The 20,883-nt window shown below is 53.8% G+C and overlaps 1 protein-coding gene across 1 annotated transcript in view; it reads left to right on the top strand.

The window, feature by feature from the left end:
• The first annotated feature begins 7,814 nt into the window (after nt 1–7,814).
• Nucleotides 7,815–20,883, top strand: part of LOC132836895 (paired box protein Pax-8-like) — a 67,292-nt gene continuing 54,223 nt past the window's right edge. The window contains exon 1 of the mRNA XM_060856462.1: nt 7,815–7,971. Coding sequence (XP_060712445.1) covers nt 7,815–7,971 — 157 coding nt within the window. The remainder of the gene's footprint in view (nt 7,972–20,883) is intronic.

Genomic DNA, 20,883 nt, shown 5'->3' with positions numbered 1-20,883 from the left:
TCCCAAGAGGAATGGGGAGATACCTCACCGTCAGGCCTGGGATGGCGGGAGCGCAGAAGCAGGGGGTGGGGGGCCATTCGGCCCGTGGAGTCCGGTCTAACCTGATCACCCTCGACTCCCGCTTCCCTGCCTTTCTCCCAACACCCCTCTCCCGCCCCTATCCTCCATTCTCCTTCCTGATCCGAAATCCTGGATCCTCAGGCTGTGTAGCCCTCAGCATTCCCCTGATTGTCTCTCCTCAGGGAGAGAGAGAGAGAGAGAGAGAGGGAGAGACAGGAAGTCGCTCTGTCTCCAATGGGCCGGCCCTCGACTCTGAGGTCACATCCTCTGTTTCCGGGCTCTCCCGGCCGTCCCCCCCAAGGGAGAAACAAGCTCTCCCGTGTCCGGTCCCTCTGTGATTCCGGTTCAATGTCCATTATTGACGTTCGGAGGGCGTCACTCATGCCCTCCACCCCCAGACATTAACAGCTCAGAGGCGGAACGAGTGGAGAGCGTCAAGCTCCTGGGAAGTGGGTCACCCTCACCAAGCTTTCTTGGACTCTTCATGTGGACGCACCGGTCACACCGGCCTAACAACATCTCTTCTCCCTCAGGAAGCTGAGGAAATGTGGCGAGTACCCTGGCCAACTTTTATAGGTGCGCCATCCAGAGCGTTCTGTCTGGGTGTATCGCGCCCCGGTGATGCCAACCGTGTACCCGTTCAAGATGGGAGACGGTTACAGAGAGGGGTGGACTCGGCCCGGACACTCACAAAGGCCCAACCTCCCATCTACAGGATCCATCTCCCAGGCCCCGCTGTCAGGGAAAGGCCGGGCAGCCTTCTCAAAGCTCCATCCCACCCTGGCAATGTTTTTCTCCAGCCTCTACCATCGGGGGAGAAGGTACAGAAGGCTGAACACACACACACCAGCCGGTGTAGGAACAGTTTCTACCCTCCTGTTGTTAGACACTGAATGGACTCGCAAACCCTTAACATTCCCCTGTCCCTGTTTTTTTATTTTTGCCGCTGTTTACCTATTATTTACTTATCTACGCTCCTTAACTCCGCGATCGGCCTGTATTGCTGGCAAAACAAAGCTTTTCACTGTGTCGCGGGACACGGGACAACCAATTCAATCCAATAAGGCCACCCCTAAATGAGTCCAGGCCCCACCTCACGAAACAGTCCCCAGGATCAGCCGAGCGGACTTCCCCCCGGGCCCCCACAATCTATCTCTGCTTGGATACGTGGCCCCAGGGCCCCAACTCCCCTCGCCGCATTCCAGCCGGGGCCTAGTGTGCTTTGAGCTGAACCGGCCTCACTCCTACGTCCCCGTTCCCCTCCGAAATAAAGGCCGGCGTCCCATTGGCTGTCCGTGTTACCCCCCTCCCTCTCTAACCGAACCACCGGACGCTGGCTTGACAGATGAGGACTCACCCCCCCTCTCTCCCGCCACCACCCCCACACGCCACTTCCCGGCTGTTATTCCCAGTCGAGATCCCACTCTGGTCCTCCCTACGTGCCAACCTGACATTCCCCTCCCCTCCCCTTGCCCAACCTCCTCCAGGGGTTATCACTGTCTCGCTGATGGGAGACGCTGAGTTGGGTTATAGCAGGGAGAGAGGGGCAGAAGGTCGGGGGGGGTGGGTGGAGCGGAGAAGGGGTTGGACAACGGGCGCGGCGATGTCACCCCGGCCTCCCGTAACCCTCCGCGGCTGGAAAGAGTGCCCAGATTCCCCTCGGGGCTGGCACCCAGGTTGGCACCCCACATGGGGAGGGGGTGGGGAGGGGGTGGAGTGGGCTCACCTTACACTTGGCAGCGACAGCCCGAGAGGAACACCAGTGCCTGGGCCCCCAGGTACACTCGTTCGTCCCCAGCAGCGCGACCGTTTCCTTCCTCACACAGAAATCAAGGTCCTGAAGGGGCACAAGAGGCGGAAGTCAGCGCGGAGAAGGTTCCGGAAGGAGCCGCGCCCAGCCGGCGCGGCAAGACCATGCGTGACGTCCAGGGCTCGGCCCGGGCAGGTTGGCATGGGCCATTGGCGCCACCCAACACGCCAAGCATTGACCGTCACCTGTGGAAGGGGAACGGATCAGCAGCCCCCCTCCCCTACGTTTGACGGCGTTGGATGCCCCCTACTGGCAACGTAGGAGAACAACGCGTGCGGAGGTGGAGGGTGGGTGCCTGGCGGATGGAGTCCAGTGTTGGCCCATTCCGATTTGCTAGGAACCATGGGTAACGGGGGACGACATTTCCAGTGGTGTAATGTCACGGGCATCCTCAGACCCCAGAAGGTTGGGCTGCGGGGAGTCAAGAGGGAAAGGGGAACATCGCCCACCGTCACCGGAGTTTGCAATGTCGCCGAGCTTAGTAACAATGGCGAGGGGGAGTAGATAAGGTCAAAGGTCGTTCCCACTGGCAGGCGTAACTAGGGGAGGCATTGCCCTGGAAATATGACTGGAGGGGAGCAGGTTTAGGACCGAGCTGAGGAGAAATCTCTTCACCCAAAGGATTGTGGATCCGCGGAATGCCTCGTTGAATGTTTTGAGGGCCGAGGCAGATTTTCGAGCGTTGAAGGAACTGAGAGGGTGGAGAAAGTGGGCCTGAGGCCTTCAGGAAGGTCAGCCACCACCCTACTGAATGGCTCAGAGAGACCAGCTTGACTACTCCGGCTCCGATGTTCCACCACTGTTCACCTTCGATCGGGCCTTCGCGTCGAAGGATTGGCCTCACTTCAGTCTTTCTTTCGATCGCTTGGGCCTTTCAAGGTTACCCCCCACACCCGTGGGTGTGTGTGTGTGTGTGTGTGTGTGTGTGTGTGTGTGTGTGTGTGTGTGTGTGTGTGTGTGTGTGACTGCGTGCGTTAGGTGTGCGTGACTGCGTGCGTGTGTATGTGTGTGTATGTGTGCGTGTGCGTGACTGCGTGTGTGTGTGTATGTGTGTGTGTGCATGTGTGTGTGTGACTGCGTGTGTATGCGTGCGTGACTGCATGTGTGTGTGTGTGTATGTGTGTGTGCGTGTGTGTGTGTGACTGCGTGTGTGTATGTGTGTCTGTGTGCGCGTGACTGCGTGTGTGTGTATGTGTGCGTGTGTGTGCGTGACTGTGTGTGTGTGTGACTGTGTGTATGTGTGCGTGTGTGTATGTGTGTGTGTGAATGTGCGTGTGCGTGACTGTCTGTCTGTGTGTGTGTGCGCGCGTGACTGTGTGTATGTGTGCATGTGTGTATGTGTGTGTGTGTATGTGTGTGTGTGCGTGACTGCGTGTGTGTGTGTATGTGTGTGTGTGTGCATGTGTGTGTGTGACTGCGTGTGTATGCGTGCGTGACTGCATGTGTGTGTGTGTGTGTATGTGTGTGTGCGTGTGTGTGTGTGACTGCGTGTGTGTATGTGTGTCTGTGTGCGCGTGACTGCGTGTGTGTGTATGTGTGCGTGTGTGTGCGTGACTGTGTGTGTGTGTGACTGTCTGTCTGTGTGTGTGTGTGTGCGCGTGACTGTGTGTATGTGTGCATGTGTGTATGTGTGTGTGTGTATGTGTGTGTGTGTGTGTGCGTGACTGTGCGTGTGTGTGTGTGACTGTGTGTATGTGTGCGTGTGTGTATGTGTGTGTGTGAATGTGTGTGTGCGTGACTGTCTGTCTGTGTGTGTGTGTGTGCACGTGACTGTGTGTATGTGTGCATGTGTGTATGTGTGTGTGTGTGTATGTGTGTGTGTGTGTGTGCGTGACTGCGTGTGTGTGTGTGTGCGTGACTGCGTGTGTGTGTGTGCGTGCCTGCGTGTGTGTGTGACTGTGTGTGTGTATGTGTGAGTGTAAAGGAATCTCTCAGTGATGAGGCCTAGCTCTCAGGCTGTGTCGCATCCGTTGACCGGATTGGACCGACTGAACGGGTAACGGGACTCTCTCTCCCCGTCTGATCATGAAGGCCGTCACTCCCCTCAATGCGAAGCAGCAGAGGGCAGGAGGAGGCCATTCGGGCCTGCTCGCCTCGGGCTAGCCCCCTGAGCAGCTCGATCTCTGTTTCTCGCTCCCTGACGTACGCAGGTTGGAAGGCGCTCACCCCGCGACACTCACCCCACACAGGTCGTAAGAGGGGGACATCTTCACCGCCTTGGCGACTTCCTTCGGGTGAGAGCTCATCAAAGTGTTGCACTGTCGGAGCCAAGATGGAGGAGTGAGGCGGTGGGAGGTGTTATGGGCAGGACAAAAAGTCAGAAGGTTACAACCAGAGGCCTTTACAATGGTCTCATTGTCCCTCCCCACCCACCACCTCGTTCTACACACGTACCACCCTCTGTGTGAAAACATTGCCCCTTCGGTCGCTTTTATATCTTTCCCCTCTCACCCTAAACCTATGCCCCTCTAGTTCTGGACTCCCCCACCCCAGGGAGAAAAGACCTTGTCTATTTACCCTATCCATACCCCCTCATGATTTTATCAGCCTCTATAAGGCCACCCCTCAGCCTCCGACGCTCCAGGGAAAACAGCCCCAGCCTCTCCCTACAGCTCAAACCCTTCAGTCCTGGTAAATCACTGACTGCGCCCTTTCACCTTTAGCAACGTCCTACCCGGAGCAGGGAGAGCAGACCTGAACGCGGTGTTCCTAAAGCGACCTGACCATCATCCTGTACCGACGCAACATGGCCTCCCAACTCGATGCTCTGACCAGTAAAGGGAAGCATAACCAACGTAGCTCCTTCACTCTCCGATCCACCTGTGATTCCACTTTTGAGGAACGCTACCTCTCTCTCTCTCTCTCTCGTTCTGCCCCCTCCTCCCCCAGGACCTTAGCGCTAACAGCCCTGGTTGGCCTTCCCACAATGCAACGCCTCAGCCGCTCAGCTGGGAGGGCAATCCCTCCTGCCCCTCCCCCGGGTGGGGGGAGCCCGCCTTACAAAATCGTCCCTGAGCGCCGAAACAATTTTTCTGGGGGTGGGGGGAGGGAGGATGATGAGGGGGAGAGGGTTTGTTCAGGGCGCAGTCTCCCCCACCTTCCCCCGCTCCCACCTCTCCCCCTCTCTCTTTCTTCCCTCTCTCTTCCCCTCTCTCTCCCCCCACTCTCCCCCCTCTCTCTCCCCCATCTCTGTACCCCCTCTCTCCCCCTCTCTCTCTCCCCCCCCTCTCTCCCCCATCCCTCTCCCCCTCCCTCTATCTCTCCCCCTCCCCCTCCCTCTCTCCTCTCTCCCCTCTCTCTCCCTCCCCCTCGCTCTCCCCGCTCTCTCTCTTCTCCCTCTCTCTCTGTCCCCCTCTCTCTCTGTCCCCTTCCCCCCTCTCTCACCTCCCCTCTCTCAGCCTCTCTCCCCATTTCTGTCCCCCCCTCCCCTATCTCTATCCCCCCCATCTCTGTCCCCCCATTCCCCCCTCTCTCTCTGTCCCCCATCCCTCTCTCTCTCTCCCCCTCTCTCTCTCCCCCCTCTCTCCCCCCTCTCTCTTCCCTCACCTCTCCCTCCCTCTCTCTCCCCCTCTCCCTCTCTCTACCTCCCTCCCTCCCCCCCTCTCTCTCTCTTCCCCTCTCTCTCTCCTCTCTCTCTCTCCCTCCCTCCCTCCCTCCCCCTCCCTCTCTCTCTCTCCGGCCGGATCTCACCTCCAGGCTGGATTCCCCAGAGTAGGAACCACAGACTTCCTTTCGCAGCGTTCCCGGGTCGTCGGTTTTCCCCTGACGAGATTCCAGCTTCTGAGCGATCTCCATGCACAAGGGACATTGCATCAGTGAGTGTGCTGAGAGACAGGGACAGGGGGAGAGAGAGAGAGATTCCCATTAAACCGGGAATATTCACCCCTTCCCATCCCTCTCTCCCCCCAACAGCTCCGACCAACCCTGTGTTCAGTCCCAGTTTTCCGCGTGGGGTTGGTGGGTGAGTAGGGGGAGGGTGGTGGGGGTGCAGTGGGAAAGGTGAGACAGGCACGGACCAGCTCCTGCTCCCATCAGAGCGAGGGCATGTGGTCTCGGATGAGACAAAGCGCCCACTGGAATCCGGGAAGGCGCAGGGTCAAGCCAGGGTCGGGCAACGTCTCCGGGAGACTGGCCCGGGAAATCAGCGGGGATCTCTGGGGAGGAACGCGCCCGGATTGAGACGCTGGGGGGGGGGACAGACAGGGAACGCCAACAGCTCACGAGGTTAGAGAGTGCGGGTGCTGGAAAAGCGCAGAGGGTCAGGCAGTATCCGAGGGGGCGGGAGAACCGACGTTTCGGGCTAAAGTAAGGAATCCCGAGGCCGGGCGTTTGCCCCGAAACGTCGGTTCCCCTCGGACGCCGCCTGACCTGGCCGCGCTTTTCCAGCAGACCACCCTCTCTGACCTTGACTCTGACTTCTGCCCGGTGCCAACAGCTGGCACACCACACCGCAACGCCCTCCTCCCTGAGGAGGTGGGCGAAGGGGGGGGGGGGCGGGTCGAGACTCGTGGGGTAAAACCTAAATCCACTCCCACTCCAACCCACTCCCCCCGAAAGGTTGGTCGCTCATCGATTGCAAACTTTGCTGCGTGCGTCAGTTCTGCTTTCTCTCTCTCTCTGCAGTCGGGGGGGGGGAAGGTGGTATTGGAGGGGTAAACACTGGGCACTTACGAGAGTGCTCCCCCCCACCCCAACCTCCCACAACTGACGCAAGACTACACCCCTCCACCCTTCACCTCGGTGTGTCGTGAGACTGAGGAGTGGGAGTGGGGACGTTGCTGATGGGACTAGGCATTGGCAGGGCGCTCCCAGGACCCCCCAATGCCCCTCCGCCAACATCTCCCAGCCCTGCCCGATCGGGTAAAGAGGGTGAGTGACTTACCCAGAGAGACGCAGCACAGGACAAGGAACGGGAAGAGAACCATTGCTGCTTTCTGACTGTCAGGACGATAATGGGACAAGGCGCTGTTATATAACCGACGCCAACCCTGAGCCAAGGTGATGCCCTCCAATGGCAGAGCAGCGGGCGCGGCGGAACAGGGAGGGCGCTATCCAATCAGAGCCCTGGCTGGTGCCCATCATGGCCATCCCTCACTCCGAACAGACAATGCCCCCCCCACCCAAACCTCTTCCCACCCCCCCTCCTTCCCACGTAGAGGTGGGTGGGTGGGTGGGGGACAGCCAAAGGGGAGGCGGGAGCTGGAGTGAATAGCCGCGACCCGATGCCAACGGGAGGCGCGTTGGCGAGAGAGAGGGGGCAGTAGAGGGGCCGAAGGTCTGAGTGGAGGATTCATGAGGGGGGAGGGAGGGGGGGGTGGAAAGAGAGAGAGAGAGAGAGAGGGAGAGAGGGAGAGAGACAGGAAAGAGAGAGAGAGAGGAGAGAAACAGGAGAGAGAGAGAGAGAAGAGAGAGAGAGAGACAGGAAAGAGAGAGAGAGAGAGAGAGACAGGAGAGAGAGAGAGACAGAGGCAGAGGGAGAGAGAGACAGACAGAGAGAGAGAGAGGGAGAGAGAGTTAGAGAGAGAGAGAGAGAGAGAGACAGAGAGAGAGAGGGAGAGAGAGAGACAGAGAGAGAGAGAGAGGGTCCCACACACAGACAGAGAGAGAGAGAGAGTCCCGTTTGGATCGGGTGTGAATTTCTCTGGGGAGGTGGTGCGAGAGGGGGAGTGTGGGAGCCTCTGATCAGCTCAGGTCTCGCTCGTGCCAACCTTGCCAACCAAGCAGGGTGCGCCCGATCAGGCTTGGCGCCGTTCTGCAGCTCGCTCCCGGATCTGTGGCCGGGCCTGGGTGGAGGAAGGTGACTGACCCCTTGACACTGGCGACTGGGGGACGGGTGCCTTGCCTGTGCTGGGAGAGCTGGCGCCGCGGGAGGGCACTCCGTGTGCCCATTAGCATCGTCGACGGGGATGGGACTCAGGCCGAGAGAGAGAGAGAGAGAGACTCGATGGCGAAGGAAGTAGAGCAACGTCTCCTGTTGGCGTGTCTCGGAGCGGGTGGGGGAGTGGGGTTGAGTGGTCGCGCCAATAGCCCAGGGCACATTGACGCCAATGCCACAGGGGGGTCCCGAAAGCAGGCCGTGGGGGAGAGGGCAAGGTGGCATCGTAACCCCAGCTGGAGTCCTTGTTGAAAAGGGTGGGGGGTACACTGGTTGAAGGGGGGGAGGGTGGCAGGTGGGATTGGCCTGGGGTAGAGCTCTCACGAGCGGGCAGGGATATGGGACAGTGGCGCCCTGCCCAACGCCAAGGGTGTGGCAAGGCAGAGTGGGGAAAGGGGCATAACCAAGGTTGGCAGAGGGTAGGGGGTGAGGCAGGTGAAGCTGCTCCCTCCCACCTGCCCTCAGCGGGGGGGAGGGAGGGAGGGAGGGGGCGGAGCAAGTTGGCCTCACGATTGGCATCGACCAGTTGGTGCCCGCGCGGTACCAGTGACTCGAGGCGGCTCACCCTTCAGGGAGGGCTGCGCTGGGTAGACATTGGGACCCATTGAGTCTCACCCCCCGCCCCCTCCCCATTTTCCATCCTGACCGAGAGTTTCCTCCATCCCGTTCTCCTGCCTTCTCCCTGCAATAGGGCTCCCCAATCCCAAGTCCCGTTGCCTTTCCAGATTTCCGAAGCCCTTTCCCCGTTCAGGAAGGGACCCCTCCTCCAAACTCTCTCCTCCTGCCAATGTCTCTGACCTCCTGTTTTCCCACCGCCCCCTTCCTTTCCCACTTTCCCGGCCTGTCCGAGGCCTAGTGCGGCCTTCCTCCCCGCCAGCTTCCTCGACGCCTCCCATCCCCTTTGCGTCGCGTCTCCGTGGTAACGGTGAACACGAGGAGGGGGACGGGGTGGGGGGGGATGGAAAGGGAATTAACCAGGGGGGGAAGGGGAAGCGGTGTGCGGGATCTGAGGAAAATGCCAGCTGTTTAAGACTCGCAGTAACCGAGGCAACACCAGGCCTAGGCATTTTCCTCTGTCAGTTGCCTGGGATGGGAGGGAAGGTCTATGAGGAAAGGCTGAGGGACTTGAGGCTGTTTTCGTTAGAGAGAAGGAGGTTGAGAGGGGACTTAACAGAGACATACGAGGGTTCGATAGGGTGGACAGTGAGAGCCTTTTCCCTCAGATGGTGATGGCTAGCACGAGGGGACATGGCTTTAAATTGAGGGGGTGATAGATATAGGACAGATGTCAGAGGTAGTGTCTTTACTCAGAGAGTAGTAGGGGGCGTGGGACAGCAGTAGACTCGCCAACTTTAAGGGCTTTGAATGGTCATTGGATTGGCGTATGGAGGAGAATGGAAAGGTGTGGGTTAGATGGGCTTCAGGTTGGTTCCACAGGTCAGTTTAACATCGAAGGGCCTGTTACTGCGCCAAAATGTTCATTGGCTACCCAATGAATGGCAGTGAATAACATAGAGCAGAGAACAGTACAGCACTGTACAGGCCCTTCGGCCCACGATGTTGTGCCTCGCATTTATCTCAATCTAAGATCAACCCCTCAACCTACAGCCGTCCTCGGGCCTACCCAAGGGTCGCTTTAATGTCTCTGACACTACTCCCCCCGCTGGCAGTGCATTCCCATCACTCTCTGTGTTCGGAACCGACCTCTGACATCTCCCCGAAACCTTCCTCCAATCACCTTCGAACTCTGCCCCCACCGTGATCGCCATTGGAGCAAAGTCTCTGGCTATCCACTCTGTCTGTGCCTCTCACCATCTTGTCCACCTCTCATCCCTCCTCACTCCCAATGAGAAAAGCCCTAGCTCCCTCAACCTTCCTTCCTAAGACCTGCCCTCCAGTCCTGGCAGCATCCTGGGAAATCTCCCCCCCACTCCGCACCCTCTCTGAAGCTTCCACATCCTCCCTGGAATGAGGCGACCGGAACTGAACACAATATCCCAAGTGTGGTCTAACCAGGGGCTCTATCGAGCTGCAGAATAACCTCGCGGCTCTTAAACCCAATCCCCTGCTCATGAAAGGTCAACACACCGTACACCTTCTGAACAAACCTATCAACTCGGGTGGTAACTTTGAGGGATCTGCGGACCCCAAGCTCCCTCTGTTCCTCCGCACTGTCCAAGAATCCTGCCTTTAACCCTGTATTCCAGCGTTCAAAATGGACCTTCCAAAGGGAATCACTTTTGCCTTTATCCAGGTTGAACTCCAGCTCCCACTTCCCAGCCCAGCTCTGCATCCTGTCAATGTCTTGTAGCTTCCAGCAGCCCTTAACACCACCCGACCTTCGCGCCATCGTCTAACTTACTAACCCACCCTTCCCACTTCCTCATCCAAGTGGTTTATAAAAACTACAAAGAGCAGAGGTCCCAGAACCGAATCCCTGCGGGACATCACTGGTCACTGGACCTGCAAGCGGAATGTTTTCCATCTCCCATCACCCTCTGTCTTCGATGGGCCAGCCAATTCTGTGTCCGGACAGCCCTGGATCCCACCCCTCCTAACTTCCTGAATGAGCCTACCCTGGGGAACCTTATCAAATGCCTTCCTGAAATCCATACACACCACATCCACCGCTCGACTCTCACCAAATTGTCCCCGTCACATCCTCAAAGGACTCAGTACGGCTTGTGGGGCCTGACCTGCCCCCTCACAAAGCCATGCTGACCAACTTCAAACAAACCATGTTCTTCCAAATATGTCAGGAATCTCAGAATCCTCTCCAGTACCTTGCTTACTACGAACTGACTGGGTCTGCATTTCCCTATTCCCTTTCCTGAACGGAGGAACAACATTCCCCTCCCTCCAATCATCCGGTAATACTCCCCTGGAGAGAGAGGATGCAAAGATCATCGCCAGAGGATCAGCGATCACATTCCTCCCCTCTCGTAGTAACCTTGGATCTATCCAGTCTGGACCTGGGGACTTATCCCATCTTGATGCTTCCCAAAATCCCCAGCACATCCACGTCCCTAATATCGATCTGTTCAAACCTATTAACCTGGTCCACTGTGTTCTCACTGTCAATAAGCTCCTCCTCTCGAGTGAAAACTGAAGCAAAAAACTCCCTTTCCTCTTCAGATGCCCGGCACAAGTTCCCTCTCCTATCCCTGATCGGCCTGACCCTCTGTCTGATCATTCTCTTATTCCTCACGTAAGGGTGGAGCGCCTTTGGGTTTTCCCTAATCCTTCCTGCCAAGGCTTTCTCACGCTCCCCCCCCCACCCCCCACCCCCTTCCAGCTCTCCTCAGTCCATTTCGGAGTTCTTTCCCAGCTACCCCAGTAATCCTCTAAAGCTCTGCCAGATCCTGGCTCCCTCAACCTTGAATAAATGGAGACTTAAATTTCACTGGGAGGCATTTTCTTTCAAGGAACACCAGTCCCCAGGTACATTTACCACTTCTGAGTTTATACAACTGCTCTTCCTGAGTACGGATCCCCAGTTCCTGCGATTAAATCCACAAAGGTGACATTCAAGGGAGTGTAGCTCTCTGGAAAACCGTGTGCTGTTTTTCCCAAGGTAGGGGGTAGCAATGATCTGGAGTCACTGCACCCAACCTTTGAACTTTCAGTCAACATGCTTCCAATCTCCTTGTTTGACTCTGTGCCCTTTATAGGAGGTTGAGCCTGTAAGGGTGTTGTTTCATTGGAACAGCATTTCTATGGTAAGGACAATAAATTCCCAGCCTATTCCCCCATATCCCTTCAGATGATTGTAATAACTCTTTTGACTCCTGTTGATTTCCCTCTGGAAGGTAACTCCATCATTTACCCCAATTTTGGCCAACTTCCTCATTGTCCAGTTTGATTTGAGGAATGTGGAATTGAGAGCTGTGTGGATCAGTTGTAATAAGTGTCCCAATCTCCTCATGCTCTCATTCCCAAATGAACACTATTTTTGAATATCCACGTGTGTGTGAGAGCGTATCTGTGTGAGTGTATGCAAGTGTGTGTGTGTGTGCGTGTGTGCCTGTGGTGTGTGTGAGTGTATGTGGTGGTGTGAGGGTGTCTGTGTGTGTGAGAGTGAGTGTGTTTGTGTGTGAGTGTGTGAGACTGTGCGTGTGTGTGTGTCAGTGTTTGTGTGAGTGCATGTGTGTGCACGTGGGAGGGTGTGTGTGTATCGGTGTGCACGTGTGAGTATCTCTATGTGTGTGAGTGTGCGCGGATGTCTGTATGTGAGTGTGTGTGTCGGGGGGGGGTGTATGAGTGTGAGTGGGAGTGTGTGAGTCATTAATAATTGTGGGAGGTGCACCCTGGGGGCTCTGAGACACGGGAATAATGTTTCCTGGGGGGAGGGGGAATCTGACCAACACCGCCATCTTGTCTGGGCACTGGGCCAAGAATTTTGGAGAGAGAGAGAGAGGGAGAGAAAGAAACAGAGAGAGAGAGACACACACAAAGAGGAACAGAGTGTGTGTGTGTGTGTGACAGAGAAACAGAGAGAGACACAGAGAGAGAGAGAGAGAAACAGAGTGTGTGTGTGTGAGAGAGAGAGAGAAAAACAGAGAGAGAGAGAGAGACACACAGAGAGAAACTGTGTGTGTGTGTGTGTGTGTGAGAGAGAGAGAAACAGAGACAGAGAGAGAGACAGATAGAGACAGACAGAGAGAGAGAGAGAGACAGAGAGACATATATATATATAGATAGAGACAGAGAGAGAGAGAAACAGAACGAGAGAGAGAGAGGCACAGAGAGAGAACAACAGTGTGAGAGAGAGAGACAGACAAAGAGAGAAACAGAGGGGGAGAGAGAGAGAGAGACAGGAGAGAGAGAGACAGAGAGAGAGATAGGAGAAAGAGACAGGAGAGAGAGAGACTGAGAGATAGAGAGACAGAGAGAGAGAGAGAGACTCAGGAAACAAAGAGAAGAGAGACACAGGAGAGAGAGAAACAGAGAGAGAGAGAGACTGAAAGACAGACAGAGAGAGAGACAGAGTCAGGGGAGAGCGAGACAGGAGAGAGAGAGACTGAGAGACCGCGAGAGAGGCAGGAGAGAGAGGCAGGAGAGAGAGACTGAGAGATAGAGAGACACAGAGAGAGAGAGTCAGGAAAGAGAGAGAAACACAGGAGAGAGAGAAACAGAGAGAGAGAGAGAGACAGGAGAGAGAGAGTCAGGAGAGAGAGAGAGAGAGAGACTGAGAGACAGAGAGAGAGAGAGAGAGTCAGGACAGAGCGAGACAGGAGAGAGCGACAGAGAGACAAAGAGAGAGAGTCAGGAGAGAGAGTGACAGAGAGACAGAGAGAGAGAGAGCCCGTGTGGATCTGGGGTGGGTTTCCCTGGGGGTGGGGGATATGGTGTGTCAGAATATTCTGCTTTGCTCAGGCCTTGCTTCGCCAGCCTTGCCAACCAGGCAGCTTCACACCCTGTGCCCAATCAAAGACCCACCATTGGGCTCGTTCCACAGCTCGCTCCCGGATATGAAGCCGGAGAAGCTGGGGAGAGGTGACTGACCCCTGGCACTGACTCTCCCTGGCACGGAATCCCCCCCACCATCAACATCCTGGGGGTTACCGTCTCCAACAAGAGAGAATCTAACCATCGCCCCCTTGACGTTCAATGGTGTTACCATCACTGCATCGCCCCCACCCCCCACTGTCAACATCTTTTCTTTCTTAAGAATTTTTTTTTAGTTGCCAAAGTTGGGAGAACCTGATATTATCCAATCAGCCCTTGGGTCCGGTGAATTTCTGAGGGAGAAAAAAGCCCTCCCGGTTTTCCTGGAGTGCAGGGATGGAAAGGGACAAATTCCGGGTTTGGGGAGGGGGGAGGAATTCGAGTGTTGGGCCTTGGGGGATTAATGACTGAACTAACAGGACCTCGGATGCAAACAGGGATCTCCCCAGTCTGTCTGCGCGCCTGCAATGTCTCACCTCACCACCAGGTAGCGACATTTCCACAGAGGTGACTGACACACACACTCACCATGTGCTGCACTCTGCTGTCCAGCCACAAGGTGGTAGCAGTCAGCTCCTGTTGGGCCCAGTCCTCCATTCAAGCTGCTTGGTTGGTTCGGTCAACCCTGAAGCGCTTATGGGCCCTCGGGTGGACTCAAAACCCATCCTGGGCTTCCCCCCTTCCCCCTCGTAGGAGTAAGCTTCCCGAGAGCTGGCACACTTCCCCCCTCCCCCGGTCAAGATTCCACGTCGCGGCCAGCAGTGCATCTTGGGACAGGACTCATGAATGACCATGATCCTCTCAGTGTGCGGCCATCGCCTCACCGACCCTTCTGGGGATGGTCCCGGAATCTGGCATGCGTATAGACGTCTAAGCTCCAGAAGGGGCCTTCAGAAGGCCCCGCCGATGTTGCTCGACACTGGTCCCCCATGGACGAGTGAGCGAGTGTGTCAGCTTAATGGAAAGAGCCAATCACAGCATCACTCGCCCAGGCCACCCTCTGCGTGAAAACGTTGCCCTCCTTGGAAGCCTTTAATATCTTTCCCCTCTCACCCTAAACCTATGCCCTCTAGTTCTGGACTCCCCCACCCCAGGGGAAAAGACCTTGTCTATTTACCCTATCCATGCCCCTCATGATTTTGTAAACCTCTATAAGGTCACCCCCTCAGCCTCCGACACTCCAGGGAAAACAGCCCCGGCCTGTTCAGCCTCTCCTTGTAGCTCAAACCCTCCAACCTCCTTGTCAATCTTTTCTGAACCCTTTCACAACATCTTTCCGATAGGAAGGAGACCAGAATTGTACGCAATATTCCAACAGTGGCCTAACCAATATCCTGTACAGCCGCAACATGACCTCCCAACTCCTGTACTCAATACTCTGACCAATAAAGGAAAGCATACCAAACGCTGCCTTCACTATCCTATCTACCGGCGACTCCACTTTCAAGGAACTATGAACCTGCACTCCAAGGTCTCTTTGTTCAGCAACACTCCCTTGGACCTTACCATTAAGTGTACCGGAATAGAGTGAAAAGTATTGTTCTGCAAATCATAAGCCATTCACAGGATGTTGCGTTCCAGCTACAGAGAAGATGGAGAGAACGCTAGAGTCTAACACATGAGAGGTCCGTTAATAAAGCTGATAACAGCGGGGAGGGAGCTGGTCTTGAATCTGTCAGGACGTTGGTTTCAAACTGCCTGAGGGAGGAATGGGGGCGGGAAGGGGGTCGTTCATGACGTTGGCCGCTTTCCCGAGGCAACGGGAAATGTAGACGGAGCCGACGGATGGGAGGTTGGAGGGGGACTGGGCTGTGTTCACAACCGTCAGAAAGTTTTTGCTGTCTCGGCCACAGCAGTTGCCAAATCAAGCCGGGATACATCCGGATAGGAGGTTTTCTCTGGTGCATCAATATATGCGTGTTTATGAGAGCGCACGTGTGTGTATGTCTGTGTGAGTGTGTAATAGAGAGAGAGTGTATTTATGTGAGAGTGCGTGTGTGTATGTGTGAGTGTAATAGAGAGAGAGTGTGTTTATGTGAGAGTGTGTGAGTGTGTAATATAGAGAGAGAGGGCATATTTATTTGAGAGTGCGTGTATGTATGTCTGTGTGAGTGTGTGTATGAGGAAGAGAGAGTGTGTATTTGTGTGTGTCTGTGTTTGTGCACGTGTGTATGTATGAGAGAGGGAGGGAGACAGAGTGCAAATGTGTGTGTGCATGAGTGCGTGTGTATATGTCTGTTTGAGTCTGTATGTGTCTGTGAGTGTGTGAGAGAGAGAGAGTGTCAGTGCATTCACGTGTGTGTGTGTGAACGCATGTGTGTGTATGTCTGTATCTGTGTGTGTGTGTGTCTGTGTGAGGGAGAAAGAGAGGAATATGTGTATATGTGTATGAGTGCGTGTCTGTATGTGTCTGTGAGTGTGTGAGAGAGAGTGTGTGCATGTGTGTGTAGGAGACAGAGTGTGTCTGTTCGTGTGTGGTTGTGTGTGAGAGACAGTGCGTGTGTAGGAGAGAGAGAGTGTGTGTGTGTGAGAGAGTGAGAGAGAGGGAGAGTGTGTGTGTCTGTGTGTCTCTGTGTCTGTCTGTGAGTGTGTGGGTACGTGTTTGTCTGAACGTGTGTGTGTGTGTGTAAGTGTACGTGTGTGAGAGAAAGTCTGTGTGTGGGTGTGCGTGGGTGTGTGTCCTAGAGACAGTGCATATGTGTGAGCATGTGTGTGAGTGAGAGTGTGTGTGAGTGTCTGAGTGTGTGAAAGTGTGTGTTTGTATGTGTGAGAAAGTGTCTATGTGTGTGTGAGAGTGTGTCTGTGTAACAGAGAGTCTGTATGTGTGTGATTGTGTTTGAGTGAGTGTGTGTGTGTATATATATATCTGTGTGTGTCTATATATATATTTGTGTGTGTGTATATATATATATATATGTGTGTGTGTGTCTGTATGTGTGTGTGAATGTGTGTGTGAGTGTCTGAGTGTGTGAAAGTGTGTCTGTGTAACAGAGAGTCTGTATGTGTGTGATTATGTATGAGTGAGTGTGTGTGTGTGTATATATATATATATATATATCTCTGTGTGTCTATATATATATTTGTGCTCGCGTGTGTATATATATATTTTTTTTGTGTGTCTGTATGTGTGTGAATGTGTGTGTGAGAGTGTGTGTGTGTGTGCATATATATATATATCTGTGTCTGTCTATATATATATTAGTGTGTATATATGTGTGTATATATGTGTGTGTGTGTGTATGTGTGTGTGTGTGTGAGTGTGTGTGTGTATGTGTGTGAGTGTGTGTGTGTGTCTGTGTGTATGTGTGTGTCTGTGTGTATGTGTGTGTCTGTGTGTGTGTGTGTCTGTGTGTATGTGTGCGGAGTTTGCACACTCTGCCCACCCTCGCACTGTCTCTGTGTGGGACTCCCCCGAGGTTTCTTCGAAGGTGTGAAGGCTTCGGGTGGACTGGTCCGTGCCTCTGGCCCGTGCGTCCTGGGCTGGCTTGGCCGGGGAAATCCCAGGGAGTGGGTGGTGGGTGGAAATGGGCAAGTCAGTTTTGGGGGGGGGAGCTTAATTCCTGCCCTCCCCCACCCAACCCCACCAACATCCAGGGCTAATCCCAGGGACAGGGCAGTGTACCTTTAAGAAGTGCCTTGTGTACAAACTCTAGGGTAGAGGAGAGATGTCATCGGTGATGGATGGAGTGAGGCAAAGCTTGAAATTGGGGAAAAAGGACATTTCCAGCTCCATTTGCTTTTTCAGCCTTCAGATGCAGTTAACGCTCTCTGCATCCCAGAGTATGGGAAGTCATAAAAAACTGCACTCCTCAGGTAATTGACTTCGTTTTTTTTCTCTCAAGGAATCCTCAGTTTCCCTATAAAAATAAAATTCATTTCGAATTACTAATCTAATGCCATCATTATGTTTACTAAGCATGGATGATGTATATGAGAGGTGCAGCTCATTCTGAAGTGCTTAATGAAGCATAAGATTAAAGTCTCAGTTTCGCCTGAGCAGAGTGCCTCCGAGTTCTCCTGGCTGGGTTGGTATCCTGGGAAATTAAGGCAACATTCTCCGGGAGACTGGCCTGTATCTTCGTGTTGGCGACACACACACACACACACACACACGCACACACACACACAGACTAGCATTGAGACACACAGAGACGGGCATACAGACACTGAGAGAGAGAGACACACACACACACAGGCACAGACACAGACACAGAGAGAGAGACTCTCACAGAGACACACACACACTGAGAGATACAGAGAGAGAGAGAGAGAGAGAGACTAGCACTGAGACACACAGAGAGGGACATACAGACAGACACTGAGAGAGAGAGAGACTCTCACAGACACACACACACACACAGATAGATACAGAGAGAGAGACCAGCACTGAGACACACAGAGAGGGACATACAGACAGACAGAGAGAGAGAGACTCTCACAGAGACACACAATCACACTCACAGAGACACTGAGAGAGAGAGACTCAGACAGGGACACTCACACAGAGACACACAGAGACACTGAGAGAGAGACACTCACATAGAGAGACAGAGAGAGAGAGAGAGAGACTCATGCAGACAGAGAGAGAGAAAGAGACAGACAGAGAGAGACTCACACAGAGACACAGAGAGAGAGAGAGACTCACACAGACAGACAGACACAGAGAGAGAGACAGAGAGAGACTCACACAGAGACACAGAGAGTGAGAGAGACTCACACAGACAGACAGACACGCACAGACTCACACAGACAGACACAGAGAGAGACCCACACAGAGACACAGAGAGATACTCACACAGAGACAAAGACTCACAGAGAGACAGAGAGAGAGAGACTCACACAGTGATACACACACACATACACACTCAGAGACACAGAGAGACTCACACAGGGACACTCACACAGAGACACACAGAGACACTGAGAGAGCAAGACTCACAGAGAGTGAGACTCACACAGACAGACACACACACACACACACACACACAGAGACCCACACAGAAAGACTCACATGAGACACACACACAACAGAGACTCACACAAAGAGACAGAGAGAGACTCACACAGAGAGACAGGGAGAGACCCACACAGAGAGACTCAGAGAGAGACCCACACAGAGAGAAAGGCACACAGACAAACACTGAGAGAGAGAGAGAGACTCACGCAGTGACACAGAGAGACTCACACAGTGACACAGAGAGACAGAGAGAGAGAGACAGACTCACACAGTGACACAGAAAGAGACTCACAGTGACAAAGAGAGACAGAGAGAGAGAGACTCACACAGTGACACAGAGAGACAGAGAGAGAGAGACTCACTCAGTGACTCAGAGAGAGAGAGACTCACACAGAGTTACAGAGAGAGAGAGAGACGCACACACAGAGACACACTCACACAGAGACACAGGGAGAGACGTACACAGAGAGAGAGAGAGACTCACAGAGAGATACAGAGAGAGACTCACAGAGAGAGAGACAGAGACTCACACAGAGACAGAGAGAGAGAGAGACACACACATACAGAGTTACAGAGAGAGAGACACACACAGTGACACAGAGAGACAGAGAGAGAGAGACTCACTCAGTGACTCAGAGAGAGAGAGACTCACACAGAGTTACAGAGAGAGAGAGAGACACACACACAGAGACACACTCACACAGAGACACAGGGAGAGACGTACACAGAGAGAGAGAGAGACTCACAGAGAGATACAGAGAGAGACTCACAGAGAGAGAGACAGAGACTCACACAGAGACACAGAGAGAGAGAGACACACACATACAGAGTTACAGAGAGAGAGACACACACAGAGACAGAGAGACTCACAGAGAGAGAGCGAGAGAGAGAGACACACACACACACAGACTCATACAGAGACACAGAGAGAGAGAGAGAGACAGAGAGAGAGAGAGAGAGAGACTCACACAGACACACAGACACACAGGCACACACTCTCTCTCACACAGACACACAGACTCACACAGAGAGACAGAGAGAGACTCACACAGGGACACTCATACACAGACACAGACCCCCAGAAACACTGAAAGAGAGAGACTCACACAGAGATATATACACACACAAACACACACACAAACAGACTCACAGAGAGAGAGAGAGAGAGAGGCTCAGACAGGGACACACACAGAGACACTGAGAGAGCAAGACTCACAGAGAGTGAGAGACTCTCACACAGACAGACACACACACACACACACACACACAGACACAGAGAGAGACTCGCATATAGAGATAGAGAGAGACTCACACCAAGTGACACAGAGAGAGAGAGACTCACAGCGAGACACAGAGAGAGAGAGACCCACACAGAGACAGAGAGAGAGACTCACAGAGAGAGAGATAGAGAGAGAGAGATCACACAGTGACACAGGGAGAGACTCACATAGGAACACTGAGAGAGACTCACACTGAGAGACAGCGAGAGAGAGACCCACACAGAGACAGAGAGAGAGAGACTCACAGAGAGAGAGATAGAGAGAGAGACTCACACAGTGACACAGAGAGAGACTCACACAGAGAGAGACTCATACAGAGACACAGAGAGACAGAGAGAGATAGAGAGAGAGGTTCACACAGAAACACTGAGAGAGACCCACACAGGGAGAAAGGTGCACAGACAAACACTGAGACAGTGAGACTCACACAGTGACACAGAGAGAGACTCACACAGTGACACAGGGAGAGAGAGATTTACACAGAGACTCAGAGAGAGAGACTCACACAGAGTTACAGAGAGAGAGAGACTCAGAGTTACAGAAAGAGACACACACACATAGACACAGAGACAGACTTCACATAGAGACACAGGGAGAGACTTACACAGTGAGAGATAGTCTCACATAGAGACACAGAGAGAGACTCACAGAGACAGAGAGACTCACAGAGAGAGAGAGAGAGACTCATACAGAGTTACAGAAGGACACACACACAGACTGACAGAGACCCCCACACAGAGAGATTCACACAGACAGAGACCCACACACAGACTCACACAGAGAGACACACAGAGATACACTCACACAGAGATACACTCACACATAGACACAGAGAGAGACCCACTCAGAGTGGCACTGAGAGAGACACACACAGAGACACAGAGAGAGAGTCTCACAGAGACAGAGACTCACACAGAGAGAGAGAGACTCACACAGAGACACAGAGAGAGAGAGACTCACACAGAGACACAGAGAGACTCACACAGAGACACTGAGAGAGAGACTTGCGCAGAGGGAGACTCACACAGAGACACGGAGAGAGAAGCTCACACAGTGAGACAGAGAGAGAGGTGCTCACACAGTGAGACAGAGAGAGAAGCTCGCACAGAGACACACAGAGAGACTCACACTCACAGATTATTACACACAATCAGACACACACACAGACAGCCATTCTCAAACAGACAGATACACACAGTCACACAAGCACACACAGATACAGACACACACAGACTGACAGATGCAGAGGCACACACACAAACATTCAAGGAAAGGCAGACAGACAGACTCACACACACACCCACACACACTCACACACTCTCTCTCTCTTACACACACACACACACTCACACACACACAATCTCTCACACACACACTCTCTCTCACACAGTCTCACTCTCTCACACACACACGCAGATAGACACATGTGCACTCACACTCACTGACACACTCG

Source organism: Hemiscyllium ocellatum, chromosome 48, assembly GCF_020745735.1.
Source record: "Hemiscyllium ocellatum isolate sHemOce1 chromosome 48, sHemOce1.pat.X.cur, whole genome shotgun sequence".
Taxonomy (NCBI): Eukaryota; Metazoa; Chordata; class Chondrichthyes; order Orectolobiformes; family Hemiscylliidae; genus Hemiscyllium; species Hemiscyllium ocellatum.
The sequence above is the reverse complement of the archived record's forward strand: the minus strand, read 5'-3'. Positions and strand labels throughout refer to the sequence as shown.